Below are 21,420 nucleotides of genomic sequence, written 5' to 3' on the forward strand. Positions count from 1 at the left end.
GAGTCTTTGCTATTGTGAATAGTGCCGCTATAAACATACGTGTGCATGTGTCTTTATAGCAGCATGGTTTATAATCCTTTGGGTATATACCCAGTAATGGGATGGCTGGGTCAAATGGTATTTCTAGTTCTAGATCCCTGAGGAACAAGTAGTTCACAGGTAAAGAAGTATCAGTGGTCCATAACATGTGGAATGATGCTTTATATCAAGAGATGAGCAAACTGAGAGCACACTGAGACACCAACGTTTACCTTTCATACTGGCAAAATCCCAGGAGTTTGAAATATGCTGTTGGAAGAGCTGTGGATAATTGGATGCTTTTATTCTTGGTGAGAGTGCAAACTGTTATAACCCTTACGGAAAGGCAACTTCGCAATACTTACCAAAATTACAGAGGCATTTTTCTTTCCCAGGTATGTGTGGTAATTTATTATTCGGATACACTAGCACACATATCAGATGACAGAGGTGTCAACGTGCTGAGAGCTAACACGCCAGAGTTGGAAGGGCTCTGTTGAAAGATAGCTGGCTTGCTGCTCCCTGGACAGCTCCACTCTGAAATGCAGCTCTCCTGAACAGTCAGCACCAGAGCTCAGAAGTACCTCCTCCCACCCCCATAGTTTTCATGCCACCCTCACGTTCCCCAAATTCCTTAGTGTAGAGAACCAAGGAAGCAACATACTTTGGGAAGTCTGGCTCTGACAGCAAGTGGTTCGTCCACTGTGGCTGGGCATTGCATTTCTTGGTAGGATGGGGAGCCTGGGGAAGTGTGTGCATTCCGTTCACCTTCCGCCTCCAAATATTCCCAGTTAAATTTATAGTTTTTTAGTCTGTTGAATGTTGTTATCTGTATTGGTCTTTATACTCTACTCCACAAATAGGGGACTGGGTAAATAAAATATGGTTACAAGTCAAAAAAGCAACCCAATTGAGTCAAAAAAAAAAAAAAAAGCAAGGTATGAGGTATATGCTGTGACAGTTTTGAAATAAGCAGGGAGGTTGGGTAAGAAAATAACATTTGGGCCAGGTGCAGTGGCTCACACTTGTAATCTCAGCATTTTGGGAGGCCAAGATGGGAGGATCAGTTGAGCTTAGGAGTTTGAGACCAGCCTGGGCAACACAACATAGCAAGACCTTGTCTCTACTAAAATTTAAAAAAAAAAAAAAAATTAGCTGGGCATGGTGGTACACCCCTGTAGTCTCAGCTGCTAGAGGGGTTGGGGAGGGGAGGCTGAGATGGGTGGATCGCTTAAGCCCAGGAGTTTGAGACTGGCCTGGACAACATGGCGAAACTCTATCTCTACAAAAAATACAAAAATTAGTTGGGTGTGGTGGTGCACACCTGTGGTCCCAAGCTACTGGGAGGCTGAGGTGGGAGGATTGCTTGAGTCTGGGAGGTCGAGGCTGCAGTGAGTCCTGATCGTGCCACTGTACTCCAGTCTGGGAGACAGCCAGACCCTGTCTCAAAAAAAAGAGAAAGAAAGAAAGAAAAAACATTTGTATTTGCTTATGTCTCATTCATAAGTATTATAAGGTCATACAAGAAATTATTATATTTCATTGATTGTGAGAAACAAGGTTTTAAAACCATAGCATCTCTAAAATCAGTATCTTAAAACTGATGACATCTTAATATTCTAGAATTCAGTTATTGCATTTTTAAATATGCACAAAATAATGGTTCATTTTGTAACTGTTGCCATCTTAGAGTCAGTGGAATGCTGAGATATAGTGATATTGTGTGGAAGATAATAGTAGATGGGTTAGAAAAAGGGAACTTTCTTGATATATCGTTTGAAACATGTGAATGCATTACTAATTCCAAACAAAAAAACTTAAGGAAAATTAAGATATTGGAAAATATAAAATAGATTTAAAAAGGAAATCCAATAGCTGTCAATATAAGTAAATTTAATTTTTTTAAGTTATGTAGTACTACAAGGCTTATAATGTTTGTGTAGATTTTTCTAGGTATCACTAGTTCATCTTCAAACTTTCCACCAAACCTACAGAACTGCTCTCAATGAGTTAAACCTGTCAGATCTCTGTCATTTTTGCTTTTTCTTGATCATATCCCTCCTTGAAGCCCTGCTTCTGCCTGCCGCAGTCTGTATCGGTGCCTGTCTGGACTCGGTGCCCAGCTGTTGTTCCTGGTGCCTCCTTTCTCCGCCAGGCTCTGAATTCCCTTCACCTTGTCACCTGGAGCCTGTATGCTTCCTTTTTCTTGATTTACCCCCTTGATTTGTAAGAGCACCTCTTCAGTAGTAGGGACAGAATGCCCAAGATGTCAGTTTTTGATACTTGGCATATCAGAAAACATCTTTATTCTATCCACACTCTTCAGTCTGTTTTCTCTATATTGTTCAGATTAGGCTAATAATACTGATCCGTCTTCGGCCTCATTGATTCTAAGGCAGATGTGATGGCTCTTACCTGTACAGTCCCAGCTACTCAGGAGGCTGAGGAGGGAGGATCATTTGAGGCCAAGAGTTGGAGGCTGTAGTGCTCAATGATCATGCCTGTGAAGAGCCACTGCACTCCAGCCTCGCCAACACAGCAAGACCGTCTTATTTCAGTTATTATATTTTTTATTTCTTTAATTTCTATTTGGTTCCAAAATTTTTATAACTTTGGGGTTTTTTTACTAAGATTTTTCTATCTTTTTCATTCATTTCAAGTGAATTAGTAATTGCATATTAACACGTATTTATGATATCTACTTTAAAGTCCTTGTCAGGTAATTTGCTTCATCATTCATCTCTTGTCTTACTCAAGTTGTGATTTTTCCTGTTTCTTGATGAGTGATTTTCTGTTTGGAACTGGACATTTTAAGTGTTAAGTCATAAGACTGGATTTATATATAGGTTATACTTTAGCAGGCCTCCTCTCAAACTACACCAGCAGGGAAGAGGGGGCATTGCCTTGTTACTGCCAGGTGATCGGTGAAGGCCAGGTTCCCGGTTGGCCTCTGATGATACCGCATGAGTAGTGGGATGGGGAGGAGATTGAGGTCTCTCATTACACCCTGGCTGGGGAAGTCTAGACTCTTCTCAGCCTTTGCCAAGTCCGCAGTTGTTTCTGTGACGTTTCACTGGAGTATAGCAATTATTGTCTACAGGATTTTCGTCATGCCAAGCCACCCCTTTTTCTTGGTTCTTGGGCTAGACAGAGTAGGCTTTTCTTGGGACTTTTTTTTGTCTCTGCTCTTTCGCATTTCCATGTTATCAGCTTCTCCAGCGCCCTGTCCGGGACACACAAGGAAAAAAGCAAATCCAGGGAACTGACTGTCGTGCCATTCCTGGGGTCCCGAGGTCCCTAGACAATGTGCCTTTTACTCCTCACTTTTCAGCAGCTCGTTGTGCTTGGTTTATATATAACACTCACAATTTTCAGCTATACTTTGTGGGAGGAATAGGAAAAAGTATGTCTACTCCATCATGCCTGAAACACAACTCCTCACTCTTAAATGATAGAATGGCAGGCAGAATTTTAGATGGGAAATCATTGCTCTTTAAAAATATTAGCCGGGTGTGGTGGCTCACCCCAGAGCTTCAGGAGACCAAGGCAGGCAGATTGCTTCAGTCCAGGAGTACGAGACCAGCCTGGTCAATATGGCGAAACCCCGCCTTTACAAAAAATACAAAACTTAGTCAGGCATGGTGGCACATACCTTTAGTCCCAGCTACTGAGGCTGAGGCAGGAGGATCACCTGAGTCTGGGAGTTTAAGGCTGCAGTGAGCCATGATCATGCCACTGCACTCCAGCCTAGGCAACACAGTGAGAGATTCTCTCTCTCTCTCTCTCTCTCTCTCTCTCTCTCTCTCTGTCATCTGTCTCACTCTCATATATATGAGAGAGAGAGTATGTGGCATACATATAAAGGTATTACTCTGTTGTCTTCTACATTTTGTTTTTACTTTTGAAAACCCAGATATGATTTTTGAGTGCTGATCTTTATATCTTATGTGTTCATTTCTTTCTGAATGCTTTAATGATCTTTGTTCTCAGTGTTCAAAAACTTGACAGTAGAATTTGGGTTGGTTGTTTTTTGAGACGGAGTCTCGCCCTGTCACCCAGGCTGGAGTGCAGTGGCATGATCTCAGCTCACTGTAACCTCTGCCTCCTGGGTTCAAGCGATTCTTCTGCCTCAGCCTCCTGAGTCGCTGAGATTACAGGCGTTCGCCACTGCGCCCCACAAATTTTTTGTATCTTTAGTAGAGGCAGGGTTTCACCATGTTGGCCAGGCTGGTCTCGAACTCCTGACCTCGTGATCCTCCTGCTTTGGCCTCCCAAAGTGGTGGGATTACAGGCGTGAGCCACTGTGCCCAGCCTTTTTTTATACTTTAAGTTCCGGGATACATGTGCAGAACGTGCAGGTTTGTTACATAGGTATACATGTGCCATGGTGGTTTGTTGTACCAGTTGGTTGGTTTTATATGTGCTGTATACTCAGTGGTCTCTTCAGTCTGAAAACTTGTATTGGTCGGTACAGGGAAATCTTAATGTATTATTTCTTTCATGATTTGTTTTCTGCTACTCAATTTCCATCTCCTCCCTTTTTTGGGGAAACTCTTATTTGTCAGGTGAACTTCTAGAATTGATTTTTTTTATTTTTTCTCTCTTATTTACTGTCTCTCTTCTCTCTTTTTCTTTCTAGATATCTTCAACTTTATCTTAAAGCCTTCTCAATATGAAAATCTGTAAATGTCTGAGAAAATAGAGAAAATAATAGTAATCAAACATATGTAACTTTTAATATTTTGCCGTAATTTATCTTTTTTTTTTTTTTAAGAGGCAGGGTCTCGCTCTGTTGTGGCTGGAGTTCAGTGGTGCCATCATAACTCATTGCAGCCTCAACCTCCCAGGCTCAAGCAGTCCTCCTGCTCTTCAGCCTCCAGAGTCGCTAGGACCACAGGCATACACCACCATGCCCAGCTAGTGTTTGTGTTTTTGTAGTTTTGGGGTTTCCCTATGTTAACTAGGCTGGTGTCAAATTCCTGGGCTCAAGTGATCTTCCTGCCATGGCCTCCCAAAGCACTGGGATTATAGGCGTGAGTCACCACGCCTAGCCAGTTCTTTCTTATGCCTATTCAAATATACAGTTCAGACTCTAGTGTTTTTTCTTTTTTTTCCCCTTTCAGCCTTTACACTTTTGTATTCCATAACTTCTAGTCCCTCTGTTGCCCAGGCTGGAGTGCCAGTGTTACAATTATAGCTCATTGCAACTTCAGACTCCTGGGCACTAGTAATTCTCCTGCCTCAGCCTCCTTAGTAGCTGGAACTACAGGTGTATGCCAGTGCACCTGGCTAATTAAAAAAAATTTTTTTTAAGAAATGGGGTCTTACTATTTTGCCCAGGCTGGTCTCGATCTCCTGGCCTCAGATGATTCTTCCGCCTCAGCTTCCCAAACTGCTGGGAATTTATAGGCATGAGCCACTGTGCCCAACTCAATATTTTCATTTCTATAGGTTGAAAATCCCAAGTATACAATTTCTCATCTGAGAATATAGGAGTAAAAACCAAAGTGTTTTTGTTTTTGTCTTCTCTCACTCAACAACACGGAAACTTCTGTGACCTTTGGTTAGTAAGAAGTGGGGAAGGATTTCTCCCCAGCAACCAACCAATCAGTTTTGCAGAAGACACCAATTGAATTGGACACCCTCCAATTCAATTACGACACTTGGAGATAGTGTCAGATCTCACAGGTTGAGGTCTCAGTCCCACAAGACTGCACCCAACTTTCTTTCTTTTTTTTTTTTTTTTTTAATTATACTTTAAGTTCTAGGGTACATGTGCACAATGTGCAGGTTTGTTACATATGTCTACATGCACCATGTCGGTGTGCTGCACCCATTAACTCATCATTTACATTAGGTAGATCTCCTAATGCTGTCCCTCCCCCTCCCCCGACCCCATGACAGGCCCTGGTGTGTGATGTTCCCCTTCCTGTGTCCAAGTGTTCTCATTGTTCAATTCCCACCTATGAGTGAGAACATGCAGAAGACTGCACCCAACTTTCAACGCCAAATGCAAGCCCCAGGTGGTTTTACTTGTTCTTCTGACCAGCTAGTTCCCATGCATAAGTTTGATTAATTTGCTAGAACAGCACACAGAACTCAGGAAAACACTTTACGTACCCTAACCTATTTTCATAAAGGCTATTACAGAGGATGCAGATGACCAACCAAATGGAACAGAAGCATAAGGCCTGGGAGAAGGGACGTGAAGCTTCCATGGCCTCTCCAGGCACGCCTGCCCTCCAGGAATTTCCATGTGCTAGCTATCCCAGAAGCTCCTGAACCCAGTCTTTTAGAGTTTTTATGGAAATTCCATTTATACAGGAATGGTTGATTAGGCATTGGCCATTAGTAATCAGCTCAACCTCAGTCCCTCTCAATTACAACTGTAGCTAAAGAAAAAGAAAAGAAAAAAAAAACAGAAAAATAACAACTCCAAAGACAACATATATATTAAGGAATTCTGGGAGAAAAGATACATTAATATTATGAAAATTGGTTGTGCTATGACGATATGACTTTGAGTTCTTTAAAGTGTTATTTCTTAGTTAATTTTATTACTGCTTATAAAAACTTGGGAGCAGGACATACAGTATATCTTTAAAACCTGATTTCCATTTAAAATTGCTTTGTTAAACTTTAAAGTCAAGGAATAGAGTATTAGAGCTGGGTGTGGTGGCTCACACCTGTAATCCCATCACTTTGGGAGGCCGAGGCAGGCGGATCACTTGAGTTCAGGAGTTGGAGATCAGCCCGGGCAACATGGTGAAACCCCATCTCCACAAAAAAATACAAAAATTAGCCTGGCATGGTGGCACACACCTGTAGTCTCAGCTACTCAGGAGGATGAGGTGGGAGAATCCCTCAAGCCCAGAAGACAGAGGTTGCGGTGAGCCAAGATCACGCCACTTCACTCCAGCATGGGTAACAGAGTGAGACCCTGTCTCAAAATTTTTTTTAAATTAAAAATTTAAAAAAAGGAAATACAGTATAAATTGTGCAGTGTGCTGGACAGAAATAATTGGGCAAATACTCATCCTCTGAGATGTTGTAGATGAAGGCAGTTTTTTTCTTATTTGCTACATGTGCTTTTCTTTTGTGTTTTAGTGCCAAACCCAAGTCTGAAATCCATGTGTCTATGGCCACTCCCGTCACTGTGTCCATGGAGACTGTATCCAATCAAAATAATGATCAGCCTACCATTGCCGTCCCTCCAACTGCCCAGCAGCCCCCACCGACCATTCCAACTATGATTGCAGCAGCCAGTCCCCCGTCACAACCAGCCGTTGCCCTTTCAACCATTCCTGGAGCGGTCCCCATCACTCCACCCATCACCACCATTGCAGCTGCACCACCTCCATCAGTCACTGTGGGTGGCAGTCTTTCCTCCGTCTTGGGCCCTCCCGTTCCTGAAATTAAAGTGAAAGAAGAAGTAGAACCAATGGATATCATGAGGCCAGTTTCTGGTAAGTCCGTCCATAGAATACTCTCCATTGGCAATTGCCTCTTCCCCTTCCCTAATTCTCCTCCAGCATCCAGATTCTTCTGTAACCCTCAGCCAAGACTCCCTGATAACCCATTTTAGATGTTGCATGTCATTAGTTTTTGATAAGTAGGAGAAAGCAGTAAACTCATTGTGAAAAGTAAAACTACTTTGCTTCCCTTTTGTAATAAAGTTTAATTTCTGGCCAAAATCATGAAAGAGATTAATATTTCCCCATGGATATCCTTCAACATAGTTTCCTTCCATGCCTAGTAGTATTAAGAAAGTAGTATTAAGAAAATACTACTATGTAAAAGGAGGCACAATATGGCTTTAGTACTATTTATTCCAAGTTTCATTGCCTTGTTATACAATCAAGTAAGATTTGTGTTGCTGAAAAACCTATATGTGATTAGTAAAATCTTAAAACAATTCATTTCTCCCTTTACCACTTCATCTTAACTCCAAACTTCCGGTTTGAGAAAGTCAAGTCACTTGAGAGGTTTTCTTTCTTTTTTTTTTTAATAATTTATGTGGAATTTTGTTTTTCCTACAAAAGTAACATATTCAGTATACAAACTGTGTGAAGTATAAACAAATCCAAAGAAGAAAGCAAGTTATTTGTGCTCTGGTACCCAGTATTACCTGCTATTTCAGTGAGAAGTCCTCCATTTCTTTCTCATGCTGTTTGCCCAATAGAGGTGTGATTGTGCTGTCTGTAGTTTTTTTAATCTACTGTTTATTTATTCATCTGTTTATTCTGCCATGAAATCTCTTTCTGTGGGTATATTTACCCTTGGCACTTTCTTCAAAAGATACCGTGAGTAATCCAGAAGGGAAAAATGAAGCACCCTCAGTTATGCTACTCACCTGCTCTTTTTCGCTGGTTCTCTTTACCTCTCTGTGCTAGGAAACTGCCTGTAATCCTACCTCAACCTATAGGGGTCTATTCCAGGAATTGTTCTGGGCACTGACGATGCAACTTTGTGTAAGACAAATGCAGCTTTATCCTCTTAGGTCTTACATTCTAGCAAGGGAGACAAAAGCAAAAAGATGACTACATTATATATGTATGTATGTATGTATGTATATATATATGTTTGGGTGATAAGTTCTATGGAGAAACAAAACAGGGACAAAATATAAGGAAAGTTGTAGCCAGGGCTGGAATGTGTGTAAAGAGTTTTAGGAGAAAGCCTCACTGAGGAAGTGACCATTGAGTAGAGACATTAAAGAAATGAAGTTGCTGGCCATGAGGATATCCGGGGAAAGGGTATTCCAGGCCAGAGAGCAGTAAGTACAAAAATCTTGAGATAGGAGCATGCGTGATGTGCTCAAAATATAGCAAAGAACCAAAGGTCGCTGGAGCTAAGTAATAAGGGGAGTGGCAGGCAGCAGGATCAGATCATGGTTGAACAGGGCCCACAGGCTGTTGTAAAGGTTTTGGCTTTGCTGGGGTTGGCAGGGAGCTGTTGGAGCAGAGCAGGGAGTGTGAGCAGAGCAGTGCCAAGCACTCACTTAGGACTGAAGATAAACACTCTGGCTGCTGGGGAAAGAACAGACTCTGGGAACAGGGATGGAATCGGGGAGACCTGTCAAGCGGCTGTTGCATTAATTGCCAGGAACAATGAAGGCTCAACCAGGGTATTAGTAGCGGAAGTGGTGTGAGGTGGTAGGATTCTGTTTATGTTTTTGAGGTAGAGCTAAGAGTGTTTAATGATTGGATGTTGAGTGTGAGAGAACAGTATCTGGGACAATTTCCAAGATTTTTGGCCTTAGCAACTGGAAGCCATAGAGTTGCCATTGGCTGAATTAGGAAAGCCTGCAGGAGGACCATGTTTTGTAGGGAAAGATTAGGAGTTTAGTTTTTGATAGGGTAAGTTTCAGATGTCTGTTAGACATTTCAAATGTAGACATCAAATAAATAGTTGGATCTGTGAGGCTGGCTTTTGGAATAGAAAATGAAGTTGCAGATACAAATTTGGGAGTTGTCATTATATATATAAATTGTATTTAAAGTCATGAGCCTGGATGAGTCGTTCACATCACCTAGGGAATGAATGTTGATAAAGACAGAAGCAGTCCATGATCTAGTCTTAGGATGGTGTGCTATCATGAGATGGGGGAGGAAGTAAAGTCCAGCAAAGGAGGCTGAATGGAGGGAACACAGGGTAGGAATATCACTTATAGTATGTGGTGTCCTGGAAGTTGCAAGAACAAAAATATTTCAGAGAGGAGAGAATGATCAGGTGGATCACATGCTCTTGAGAGATCAAGGAAGATGAGGTCTGAGCAGTGACCTTTGGATTTGGCAAACAGAAGTCACAGAGGTCTTGAGAAAAGCAGTTTTTCTGTAATGATGGGGTAAAAGCATGACTGGGGGCAAGTTGAGGAGAAAGCCAGGAGAGATAGAGACATTATATATAAACAGCACGTTTGAGGCATTTGTTCTAAAGGAAGAGAAAAAAAGTGTTTGAAGTGACATGATGTCAAGAAGTTTTTTGTTTTTTTTTTTTAAGTTGGAGTTGTGCTCTTTCGCCCAGGCTAGAGTGCAGTGGCGTGATCTTGGCTCACTGCAACCTCTGCCTTCTGGTTTCAAGCAATTCTCCTGCCTCAGCCTCCTGAGTAGCGGGGATTACAAGCACCTGCCACCACACCCAGCCAATTTTTATATTTTTAGTAGAGATGGGGTTTCACCATGTTGGCCAGGCTGGTCTCGAACTCCTGATCTTATGATCTGCCCGCCTCAGCCTCCCAAAGTGCTAGGGTTATGTGAGCCACCACACCTGGCCAAGAAGAAGATTTTTTTAAGATGGGACAAATAAGAGTTTTGTATGTTAATAGGAATGATCCAGTAGAGTGAGAAGAACTGATGATGCAGGAGAAAGTTGTGAATTCCTGGAGCACTGTTTGAGGAAGCGAGAGTGGGTGGGATTTGTGTGTAGCTGAAGAGTTTGGCCTTTGCTGAAAGCATGGAGAGAAGGAGAATATAGGGACACAGTGGAGATGGGGAGATAAGGTGGTGGGACTTGATGGACATGTTCTTGTGATTGCATCTATCTTTTTCAGTAAAATAGAAAGCAAGGCCATCCACTGAGAGTACAGATGGTGGAGGAGGCATCGAGTGTTTGAGGGAGAAGAAGGTGTGAAGTAGTCATCCCAAGAGAGACTGGACTTAACAGATAGGGTTGTCCAAGTGAGGCCAGTCAGCATGGTAGTGTGTCTCCCTCTGGCGACATTCAGTTGCATAGGTGCAGACTGGTTGGAGAATAGGATTTAACCTCTTGGCCTTTTGCTAAGTGAGCACAGTAAAGCAAGAAAAGGAAGGGACAATGAAGGAAGAAAAGGAATACAGTGATTATAGGGTTCAGACCTAGTGATGGGGGAGGATAGACATGAGAGGGGTGAGTGACTGCAGGAACATGGTCGGATGAACAGGTTCCTTGTAGGCCTAAGAAGTGCTGGAGGCTGAGTACCGAGGGGAGGAACCTAGAAAGAGAGTTGGATTTACCTAGGGAGTTGGATGCTAGAAATTCAGATTGGGTGTGAGGCAGTTTCTATTTAATGGTGACAGGAAAGTTTAGGGTATGACTGTTGGGAGTGGGCAGCAGAGTGGGTAGAGGAAAATAGGGCAAGTATGTGGTAGAGTGAAAATAAGAGTTAAGGTGAGCCCTTAACATGATTTTTAAATTCCTAGATGTATGATTCATACAAGCTCAAGCAAATGTTTACGTCCTCACAACACATGCTTTTTATCTGGAGGTAGCACACTGTGGTCGGTGAGAGTGCAAGCTCTGAAGCCAGACTGCCTCTGTCAATCCCAGCTTGCCCACTTCATACTTGTGTGACTTGTGCCATATTTTCTCATCTGTGAATTGGAGGATAATAATAATGCCTACTTATTCAGATGATTTTTACGATAATGAGTTAATAGGTTACCTGCTAGGCATTTATGTTTAAAAAGTGTGAAAAATAGTAGCTTAACTCATAAGGTCCTGTTATCTCCTTTGGAGCAAGTCCTGAGGCAAACAGTTCAGGGATGGTGTGTGGACTTCATCAAATTATTAGAAAGCCAGGCTCCTTCCACCTCTTTGCTCCACCACCCCTAAGATTTGACCTTCATGCTCTTGATTCAGGACAGCTGCTGATGCTGCAGCCATCTCATCTGAGTTCCAGGATCACAGAAAGAAGACAAGGAGATCACACCTGCTCTCTTTCTCCCTCCTGGAAATTTGCTAAAAGTGCTACAAAACACTTCTACTTCCATCTTAGATGACCACACCTGTAATGGAGGCTAGGAAGTACATTCTTTAGCTGAATATCATTGTGTCCTTGTCAAAGGACGTCCTGGAACTAAGGAAGATGAAGATATGGGCTATTAGGGAGGAGTTTGCAGCTTCTGCCACAGAGTGCTTAGCACAGTGCCAGACACATAGGAAGACAATAAATGTTGGTGCTCTGTGCTGTCTTCTTAATCGTCTTTGTTGGAAGGAAGGAAGTGAAACTTTCTGTTATCTTTGAGTTCTTACAGATATGTGTGCTCCTTTTCCTATGACAGCAGTTCCTCCGCTGGCTACCAACACTGTGTCTCCATCTCTTGCATTGCTGGCAAACAACTTGTCCATGCCTACAAGTGACCTACCACCTGGTGCCTCCCCAAGGAAAAAGCCTCGAAAGCAACAGCATGTGATCTCAACAGAAGAAGGTGACATGATGGAGACAAACAGCACTGATGATGAGAAGTCCACTGCGAAGAGTCTTCTGGTGAAGGCTGAGAAGCGCAAGTCTCCTCCCAAGGAGTATATTGGTAATGGTCACAGGCTGACTTGTGTTATGATGCTTCCCAATAAAGTCAGAGTCCAACCCAGAGGCTCGTTACATAGTCAGCCTCACTCATACCTCACTTACTGGAAATGAACTTTGAGGATTGTTGACAATGTTACTAAGTTGTTTAATGTCTTCTCTTTAATAGATGAGGAAGGTGTGAGATATGTCCCAGTGCGTCCAAGACCCCCCATTACTTTGCTTCGTCACTATCGGAACCCCTGGAAAGCTGCTTACCACCACTTTCAGAGGTACAGTGACGTCCGGGTCAAAGGTTAGTTTCCCCAGAAACACTTGATATTAATGCATGAAATTGGTGTAAACTTAATTAAAATAGAAGAGAAAAACAGAACCATAATTTTCCGGTTTCAAAAAAACCATAAATTTTTGTTACAAAATCTTGAGGCTTTAGTGTTTAAGTATATCCTGTAGAATATAAAACCTAGAAAATTACCCTTTGCCCTAGCAAGCTGTGTGTATTTATTGGAATCGCAGTTTAATGGTTAAGTGACAGCCTTGGTTTTTGTAAAACCCACATGTTAACAGCTCCCAAAGTACTGATAGAGGATACCTGTGGCTTCCAGAGTCATTGTGGAAGAGCTGTACTGGGTTACTGTGTAACACAGTTCTCAGTCCACAGTAGTTCCTAAGATGCTAAAAATACGCATGCATTGTAAGCATTTCTGCCAAAAGATCTTTTGTTTAACAAATACACAACGCTCTTGGAGTGGTCTAAGGTAAGCCCTCAATGAATGTTCTGTTGTTCTGGTGGAACCTGAGAATAACATTTTAATAAACCCACATATGATTGAAAATGCTGATAGTACTTTGCAAATACCTGCAAATATTTCTACGGATGGACTTTAAGTGCCATTAATCTCAAATATAATATATGTACAAAGAAATGTGAGCCTCTAGATAATTGGTCACATTTCCCATTCTCTTACATAAATCCCATTTGGAAACTGCTATAAGGGTTTTCTTGAAGGCTCAAGATGAGTCTAACTTGGATGGAGTACTGACTAATTAAGCAGAGGTGGACATGCTAACAGTTCAGTCTCTGAATGGAATTACAGAGGCGGCTACATTTCCCAGCTTTTCTTCCTCACAAGTGTACTCTGAGGTTTGGAAAGAAGGTGAGATTTCCAGAGGTCAAGGAGTGTTGCCTTTTAGTGGAAGTAGGATATGAACCACTAAACATCTCTTCATGCCACAAGAATTCCATAGAAAAAATATTTAGGAATTTGCCTGGTAGCATTTCAAGCCACACTACAAGAGTCTAAATGCTTATTGGGACTCGCTCTTCAAAAACTATCTCAAGAAAGATAACTTGACAGCTGAAAGGTTTATGATCCCTAAATCTTCTGTTTCAATATATTCATACTAACCTCCTTTACACAGTGCCTCTTGACTATGAAACTTCAGTGCAGCTATTTTGCCTCACCTATAAAATAACATATAAATTATATATATATATATAAATACATCAAGATAGACTAAAACTCACAGGAGGCCAGGCACGGTGATTCACGCCTGTAATCCCAGCACTTTGTGAGGCCGAGGCGGGCGGATCACTGGAGGTCAGGAGTTCAAAATCAGCCTGGCCAACATGGTAAAACCCTGTCTCTACTAAAAACACAAAAAAATTAGCCAGGCATGATGGCGGGTGCCTGTAATCCCAGCTACTCAGGAGGCTGAGGCAGGAGAATCTCTTGAACCCGGGAGGCAAAGGTTGCAGTGAGCCAAGATCGTACCACCGCTACCACACTCCAAGACTCTGTCTCAAAAAAAAAAAAAAAAAAAAAACTCACAGGAAAGAAAAGAGAAACAAAAAAGAAGTACAGAAAACACATAGTAATGTGGCAGACCTAAGCCTTACATACTAGTTATTGTCATAAATGTAAATAGTCTAAACATACCAATTAAACACAGATTGGCAGAATCAGTGAAAAAACACAGTCCAACTATGTGCTGTGTACAAGAAACTCACTTTGAATGCAGTGGCATAGGTAGATTGACAGTAAAAGACTGGAAAAATACATACAAGCCAGGTGCGGTGACTCACGCCTGTAATCCCAGCACTTTGGGAGGCCAAGATGGCTGGATCACCTGAGGTCAGGAGTTCGAGACCAGCTTGGCCAACATGGTGAAACCTCATCCCTACTGAAAATATAAAAATTAGCCAGGCATGGTGGTACACACCTGTAATTTCAACTATTCAGGAGGCTGAGGCAGGAGAATTGCGTGAATCCCCGGGAAGTGGAGGTTTGCAGTAAGCCGAGATCATGCTACTGCTCTTCAGCCTAGGTGACAGAGTGAGACTCTGTCTCAAAACACACACACACAGACACACACAATACAAAATTAATTCACACAATATGAAATTAATTTACAGAAAAGCAGGAGTGGCTATATTAATGTCACATAGAGTAAAATTCTGAGGAAAGAAAATTGCTAGAGACACAGAGGGATATTACATACTGATAAGATAATCGGCTGACCAGGTAATGATCCATTTCTCTGCAGTGTCTTTTAAAATATAGGCAAGGACATTCCAAATTTATTTTATGAAGCCAATATTTTCATGCTATCAACACCAGACAGAGTGTACAAATACAGAAAATGACAGATCAATATTCCTCATGAATATAGATGTAAAAATGCATTAATAAAATATTAGCAAATCAGATCCAGCAGTATATACCTTGACCAAGTAGAATTTTTTCTTGCTGTGCAAAGCTGGTTCAACATTTGAAAACCAAAGTAATCCACCATATTAACTGGCCTTATTAATTTCCTAGGGTTGCCATAACAAAGTACTGTGAACTGGGCGGCATAAAACAGTACAAATTATTCTCTCATGGTTCTGGGGGCTAGAAGTCCAGAATAAAGGTCTGATAGGATCATGTTCTCTGTGAAAGCGGTAGAGGAGAATCCTTCCTTGTCTCTTTGGTTTCTTGTGATTGCCAGCAATCTTTGGTGTTCCTGGCTTGCACCTGCACCACTCCAGTCCCTGCCTCCATCTTCAAATGGCATTCTTCTCTGTGTCTCTCTGCCTCTCCCATCCTCCTTTCTCTCTCCTTCTCTCCCCTTCCTTTTCTCTCTCTCTCTCTACTTCTCTGTCTCCCTCCCTCCTTGTATGGACACCAGTCATTGGATTTACAGCTCACCTTAATCTAGTATGACTTCTTAACCAAATTACCTTTTTTGTTTGTTTTTTCTTGTGACGGAGTCTCGCTCTGTCCCCCAGGCTGGAGTACAATGGTGCGATCTTAGCTCACTGCAACCTCCGCCTCCTGGGTTCAAGCAATTCTCCTGCCTCAGCCTCCTGAGTAGCTGGGATTATAGGCGCCCACCACCACACCCGGCTAATTTTTTGTATTTTTAGTAGAGACAGGGTTTCACCATGTTGGCCAGGCTGGTCTCGAACTCCTGACCTCAAGTGATCCACCTGCCTCGGCCTCCCAAAGTGCTGGGATTACAGGTGTGAGCCACTGCGGTCAGACTACATTACATTCTAATATAGTTATAGTCACAGGTACCAAGGATCTTCAACATGTCTTTTGGGGGGAAAACCATTCAACCCACAACAAAAGCTAAAGAAGAAAAATCACATGATTGTATCAATCAATATAGAAAATTTGACAAAATTAAACACCTTTTCGTGATAAACAGTGTTCAAAAACAGAAAAAGAAGGGTTCTTCCTTGATTTGATAAAGTTGTTCTGCCCTTGGAAAGGCTCCCCCAGCTGTCTTATGCTTTGTTCTTTCCTTCAAACCAGCCTGCACATAGTCTAGGCTATATCTTCATTAGTTCCACAAATCTCCCCCAATTCCCTTTGCCACAGCCTCCACTGTTATGGGGAGCACCTTTAGGTTTGAACTTCTTCACACTCTTGCAAATGGACTCACTTCCTTCAGGGAGAAATTAGAAGGTATCTGTTTTACAGCCCACTTCTTCCGGCAAAATGTTTGAGCCAGGGCCTTAGAGATGGGGGAGGCCCTGGCTTGACATGTGGCAAGCTTCTCTCCGAGTGACAGCCCTGCTTTAGGAGGTAGCACTTAGTGGAGGTAAAGGAGGGGAGTAAGCAGCCTGTCCTCTTGGCTTGCCTCTTCTAGATGAAACCATTACCTCAAATAAAAAAGTTCTTATGGCCAGGTACGGCGGCTCATGCCTATAATCCCAACACTTTGGGAGGCCAAGGCAGGCAAATTGCTTGAGCCCAGGAGTTCAAGACCAACCTGGGCAACATAGCAAGACCTCATCTCTACAAAAAATACAAAAGTGAGCCCAGCATGATGGCGCACACCTGTAGTCCCAGCTACTTGGGAGGCCGAAGTGGGAGAATCATTTGAGCCTAGGAGGCAGGGGTTGCAGTGACCTGAGATTGTACCACTGCACTTCAGCCTGGGTGACAGCCAGACACTGTCTCAAAAAAAAAAATAAAATTCTTGTTAAAATAATGGCATTTACACTGCTCGAACACAAATCATTTACCTTTTTAAACACTGAAATACATGTATTTTTATTTTTTATGGTTCCAGAGGAGAAGAAAGCTATGCTGCAGGAAATAGCTAATCAGAAAGGAGTATCCTGTCGTGCTCAAGGCTGGAAAGTCCACCTCTGTGCCGCCCAGTTACTACAGCTGGTAGGTGGAGTTCTAGCAGTTGTTCATCATGCTGAAGAGAGGAGAAGACACTGCAGATAGCTGAGTTCAAGGAACTTTTTAAAAGTAACTCTGAAGCATTCCCAGCTAACATGGGTTATGATAGAATTTTTATGTGTGCTATGTAATATCACACTGTGTCAGTTACATGTGATTAAAATTGAAATATATCTAAGTTCTGGTATCCAGATCCAAAATATATGGAACAACTGTGGTGTAAGACCTAAATTTAAGATTCAGTGTTATGTGATATTGTGACATCTGAAATAGGGGGAGCCTCAAACGGCCTAACCGAGAGTCCCTCCTCCCAACTCTGCTCCCTCAGATGAAGTCTCCTAGGCAAACAACCCTTCATACCACAGGGACCAGGCACACAATTCCTGCTCCTTGCTGAGTAGTAGGCTCCAGTTCCCTGCCAGCTTCCAGTATTCCAATTTCCAATGTTACTCAGATAAGCCAGTCACACACATCATCATTCAGAGACCGGGGCATACCTCTCCCTCTCTCCTGTTCTTTTTTTTTTTTTTTTTGAGACAAGGTCTTGCTCTGTTACCCAGGTTGGAGTGCAGTGGCACGACCATGGCTTACTACAGCCATGATCAACCTGCTGGGCTTAAGTTAATCCTCTCACCTCAGCACCCCCAAACAGCTGGGACTGCAGGTGTGAGCCACTGCACACAGCTGATTTTTAAAAATTTTTTGTAGAGGCCAGGCACGGTGGCTCACATCTGTAATCCCAGCACTTTGGGAGGCCGAGGTGGGCAGATCACGAGGTCAGGAGTTCGAGACCATGGCCAACATGGTGAAACCCCTGTCTCTACTAAAAATACAAAAATAAGCTGGGCGTGGTGGCAGGCGCCTGTAATGCCAGCTACTCGGGAGGCTGAGGCAGGAGAATTGCTAGAAACCAGAAGGTGGAGGTTGCAGTGAGCAGAGATCATGCCACTGCACTCAAGCCTGGGCGAAAGAGCAAAACTCCCTCTCGGGAAAAAAAAAAAAATTGTAGAGACAGGGTCTCACTATGTTGCCCAGGCTGTACTGTGTCTTAATTTTTAACAAGTATAAAAAGTTAAAAAATTTTTTTAATGGAACATAAGGGGCCAGGTTCAGTGGCTCAGGCCTGTGATCCCAGTACTTTGGAAGGCTGGGGCAAGAGGATTGCTTGGGCCCAGGAGTTTGAGGCCCACCTGGACAACATAGTGGGACCCTGTCTCTACAAAAAAAAGTGTTTTAATTAGCCGGGTGTAGTGGTGCACACCCCCTAGTCCCAGCTACCTGGGAAGCTGAGGTGGGAGGAACTCTTGAGCCCGGAAGACCAAGGCTGCCCTTAGCCATGATCGCACCACTGCACTCCATCCTGGATAACAGAGTAAGACACTCTCAAAAAAAAGGAAGAAAACAAAGTTTATAGAATAAAGATACAAAGAAAGAAAATATTTTTTGTAACCACCCAACAGTATCCACATTTGTCCAACAATGTGTTTTAAGCTAAGTTTTATTGCAAAGGAGTCAAAAAGTTTAAAACAATTTAAAAGTTTATAAAGTAAAAAGAGTATGCTATGGTTAATTTGTTATTGAAGAAAGAAGAATATTTTTAATAGATTTAGTGTAGCCTAAGGGCACAGTGCTTATAAAGCCTACAGTAGTGTACAGTGATGTCTTAGACCGTCACATTCACTCCCTGCTCACCCACTGACTCACACAGAGCAACTTAACAGTCCTGGTAGACTGCATTCATGTAAGTGCTCTTTACCATTTTTAATCTGTCATGCCATATTTTTACTGTACCTTTTCTATGTATAGATATGTTTAGATACACAAATACTTAACACTGTGTTTCAGTTTCCCGCACTATTCCTTGCAGTAACATGGTGTACATGTTTGTAGCCTAGGAGCAGTAGGCTCTATCATATAGTCTAAATATGTGGTAGTTCATAACATCTAGGTTTGTGTAAGTACATTCTGTGATGGTCACACAACAATAAAATTTCCTAAAGACATTTCTCAGAACGTATCCCTGTCATTAAGCAGAGCATGACTGTATTTGTGACTCATAAACTGCTGTTAATCTTATCTGTTCAGTGTTGGATCTTATATGTTTGGCCATTTCTATAACCCTAGGGCAAGAATCCCTCCTTCACCAGCAGGTGAAGAGGAGGCAACAACCTCATAAAGTTTTTCCTTTTCAGTAGCAGTGACCTGAAGAACATTGTCTGTTGTCAATATCTAAAAAAATGTAGTGCCTTGGCTACTTCTGACTTAGCAGAAATCACTTCTATGAAACTTGGAGACTTGTGTTTCAGAAGAATTGTGGATTCAAGGCAGTATTCAAAAGTTATCCTTGAAGATAGGCTCTGAACTATGGCAAATTATAATGTAAATCTTTGTTGATCAGTTTCCTTTACTGTTTTTATTTTATTTATTTATTTATTTATTTATTTTTTAGATGGAATTTCGCTCTTGTTGCCCAGGCTGGAGTGCAATGGCGGGATCTCAGCTCACTGCAACCTCTGCCTCCCGGGTTCAAGCGATTCTCCTGCCTCAGCCTCCCGAGTAACTGGGATTACAGGCATGCGCCACCACGCCCAGCTAATTTTGTATTTTTAATAGAGATGGTGTTTCACCTTGTTGGTCAGGCTGGTCTCAAACTCTGGACCTCAGGTGATCCACCCGCCTCGACCTCCCAAAGTGCTGGGATTATAGGCGTGAGCCACCGCGCCCAGCCCCTTTACTGTTTTTAAACCTTAGTATCTTAGTCCTTAGGAGAAAGGACGTTGTCACCCAAACAACTCTTAGACAGTTTACAAAGGTGATTGAAGGTGGGTTCATTTGCCTGGGGTTGACATAGAAAAATATTTCCGAGCTTATGATATCCTCCCTTTTGTGTGTTGCAGACGAATCTAGAACATGATGTCTATGAAAGACTTACCAACCTGCAGGAAGGGATTATCCCAAAGAAAAAAGCAGCAACAGATGATGATCTCCACCGAATAAACGAACTGATACAGGTTTGAGTGCGCCCCTTCCCTTCTGATCATCCACTTTATGAAGTTGCTTTCTGTAAAGCCCTACTTCTCCCGTTTCCCCCTGTCTCCCTCATATCTTCAGTAAAAACATATGTGCTTCAGCCTGCACTCCTGAGAAACAAGAAGACATTTTCTCTGTTGTGGAAGCCTCAACATGGCCTCTGCCCAAAGGCAAGCAGTTTTTTAAAAGCTGTACTATCCTCATGGTCACTGATTGATGATGCAATGTCTTCTGTTTCAGGGAAATATGCAGAGGTGTAAACTTGTGATGGATCAAATCAGTGAAGCCAGAGACTCCATGCTTAAGGTTTTAGATCATAAAGACCGTGTCCTGAAGCTGCTTAACAAGAACGGGACTGTCAAAAAAGTGTCCAAATTGAAGCGAAAGGAAAAAGTCTAGACCCAGAACAATCAGGAGATTGGAAGCAAATTTATGAAGAATGATGGTGGGGGTGGGGGGAGGGTTTTGGTTTTTTCCAAAGTGGAACATTGAAATAAAGGAAGTGTTCATTAGTTCCCGTGTGAAAGCAGAGGAACCCATGACATCCAAGGGCATGAAAGGATCAGAGCTGACTGGACATAGTGAGCTGCCTTCTTGCGTTCGGGTGCACCCCTGTTAAACCTGATCTGTGTCATAAGTGACTCCGGATGCATCAGTGTCCACCAGTTGGAAGCAATGACAAGGATGGCTGGCTGGTGTTTTTCAGCCTTCCGGTTTATAGACTGTATTTATCTAGTGGATTCCTGCAGGCCCCATACTGAGCCTGGACTGAAAGTATCCACTCGGACCATCTGTTATCTTTCTACACTGAAAATAAAACCTCTTCCACCCACCCCATTCGGTTCTTCTGCCTGACCTTCAAATGCCCATGTTGGTCTTTTACAGCAGTGCCACGGCACCAAGCGAGCTGCCACATCTCACACTCTAAAGGGTTTGAACTATTAGTTCTTGTCATTTTTTAAAAAAACCATTCCCAAGTGAAATTGTTATATCGTCTGTCTTGCGTGTGTCAGAACTGGGTTTTTGTGGAGGTTCAGAGCAGGCAACACCATAAGTTGCTCTCAGATCCTTGTTCTGAAGTACATTCTTGGTTATCTGTACTTCTGTAGCTGGTGTGATGCTGTTAATTGTATGTACCACACATCTCCAGACGTTAATAAAGGACTCAAAGAGGTTTTTGTACTTGCGCAGTTTGCATCTTTTTGTAAAGTGAATCAGTGCCATACTGACCCTCACTGAAATGTTTACCCTGCTTCAGTTTTTCACACATTGTTGGGAGCCTACTTTGTTTGTTGAAGTTATGCTGTTCGCATAGAGTTCCTCTTAGAGGGTAGTCTAAATATGCTACAGTGGTGAAACCTGTTGGATCTCGGCTCCCTTAAATACGAGCCTGTATTGTGG

General features: G+C 42.5%; 1 protein-coding gene across 11 annotated transcripts in view; it reads left to right on the top strand.

Annotated features, from left to right (window-relative positions):
- Positions 1 to 21,201, top strand: part of SAP130 (Sin3A associated protein 130) — an 87,809-nt gene extending 66,608 nt beyond the window's left edge. For all 11 annotated transcript variants that reach the window (XM_008953595.4, XM_008953597.4, XM_008953593.4 and 8 more), the window contains 6 exons: positions 7,126 to 7,484; positions 12,060 to 12,308; positions 12,474 to 12,599; positions 16,871 to 16,974; positions 19,887 to 20,000; positions 20,260 to 21,201. In XM_008953595.4, coding sequence (XP_008951843.1) covers positions 7,126 to 7,484; positions 12,060 to 12,308; positions 12,474 to 12,599; positions 16,871 to 16,974; positions 19,887 to 20,000; positions 20,260 to 20,418 — 1,111 coding nt within the window. In that variant the 3' untranslated portion in view covers positions 20,419 to 21,201. The remainder of the gene's footprint in view (positions 1 to 7,125; positions 7,485 to 12,059; positions 12,309 to 12,473; positions 12,600 to 16,870; positions 16,975 to 19,886; positions 20,001 to 20,259) is intronic.
- The last annotated feature ends 219 nt before the right edge of the window (positions 21,202 to 21,420 follow it).

Source organism: Pan paniscus, chromosome 13, assembly GCF_029289425.2.
Source record: "Pan paniscus chromosome 13, NHGRI_mPanPan1-v2.0_pri, whole genome shotgun sequence".
NCBI lineage: Eukaryota > Metazoa > Chordata > Mammalia > Primates > Hominidae > Pan > Pan paniscus.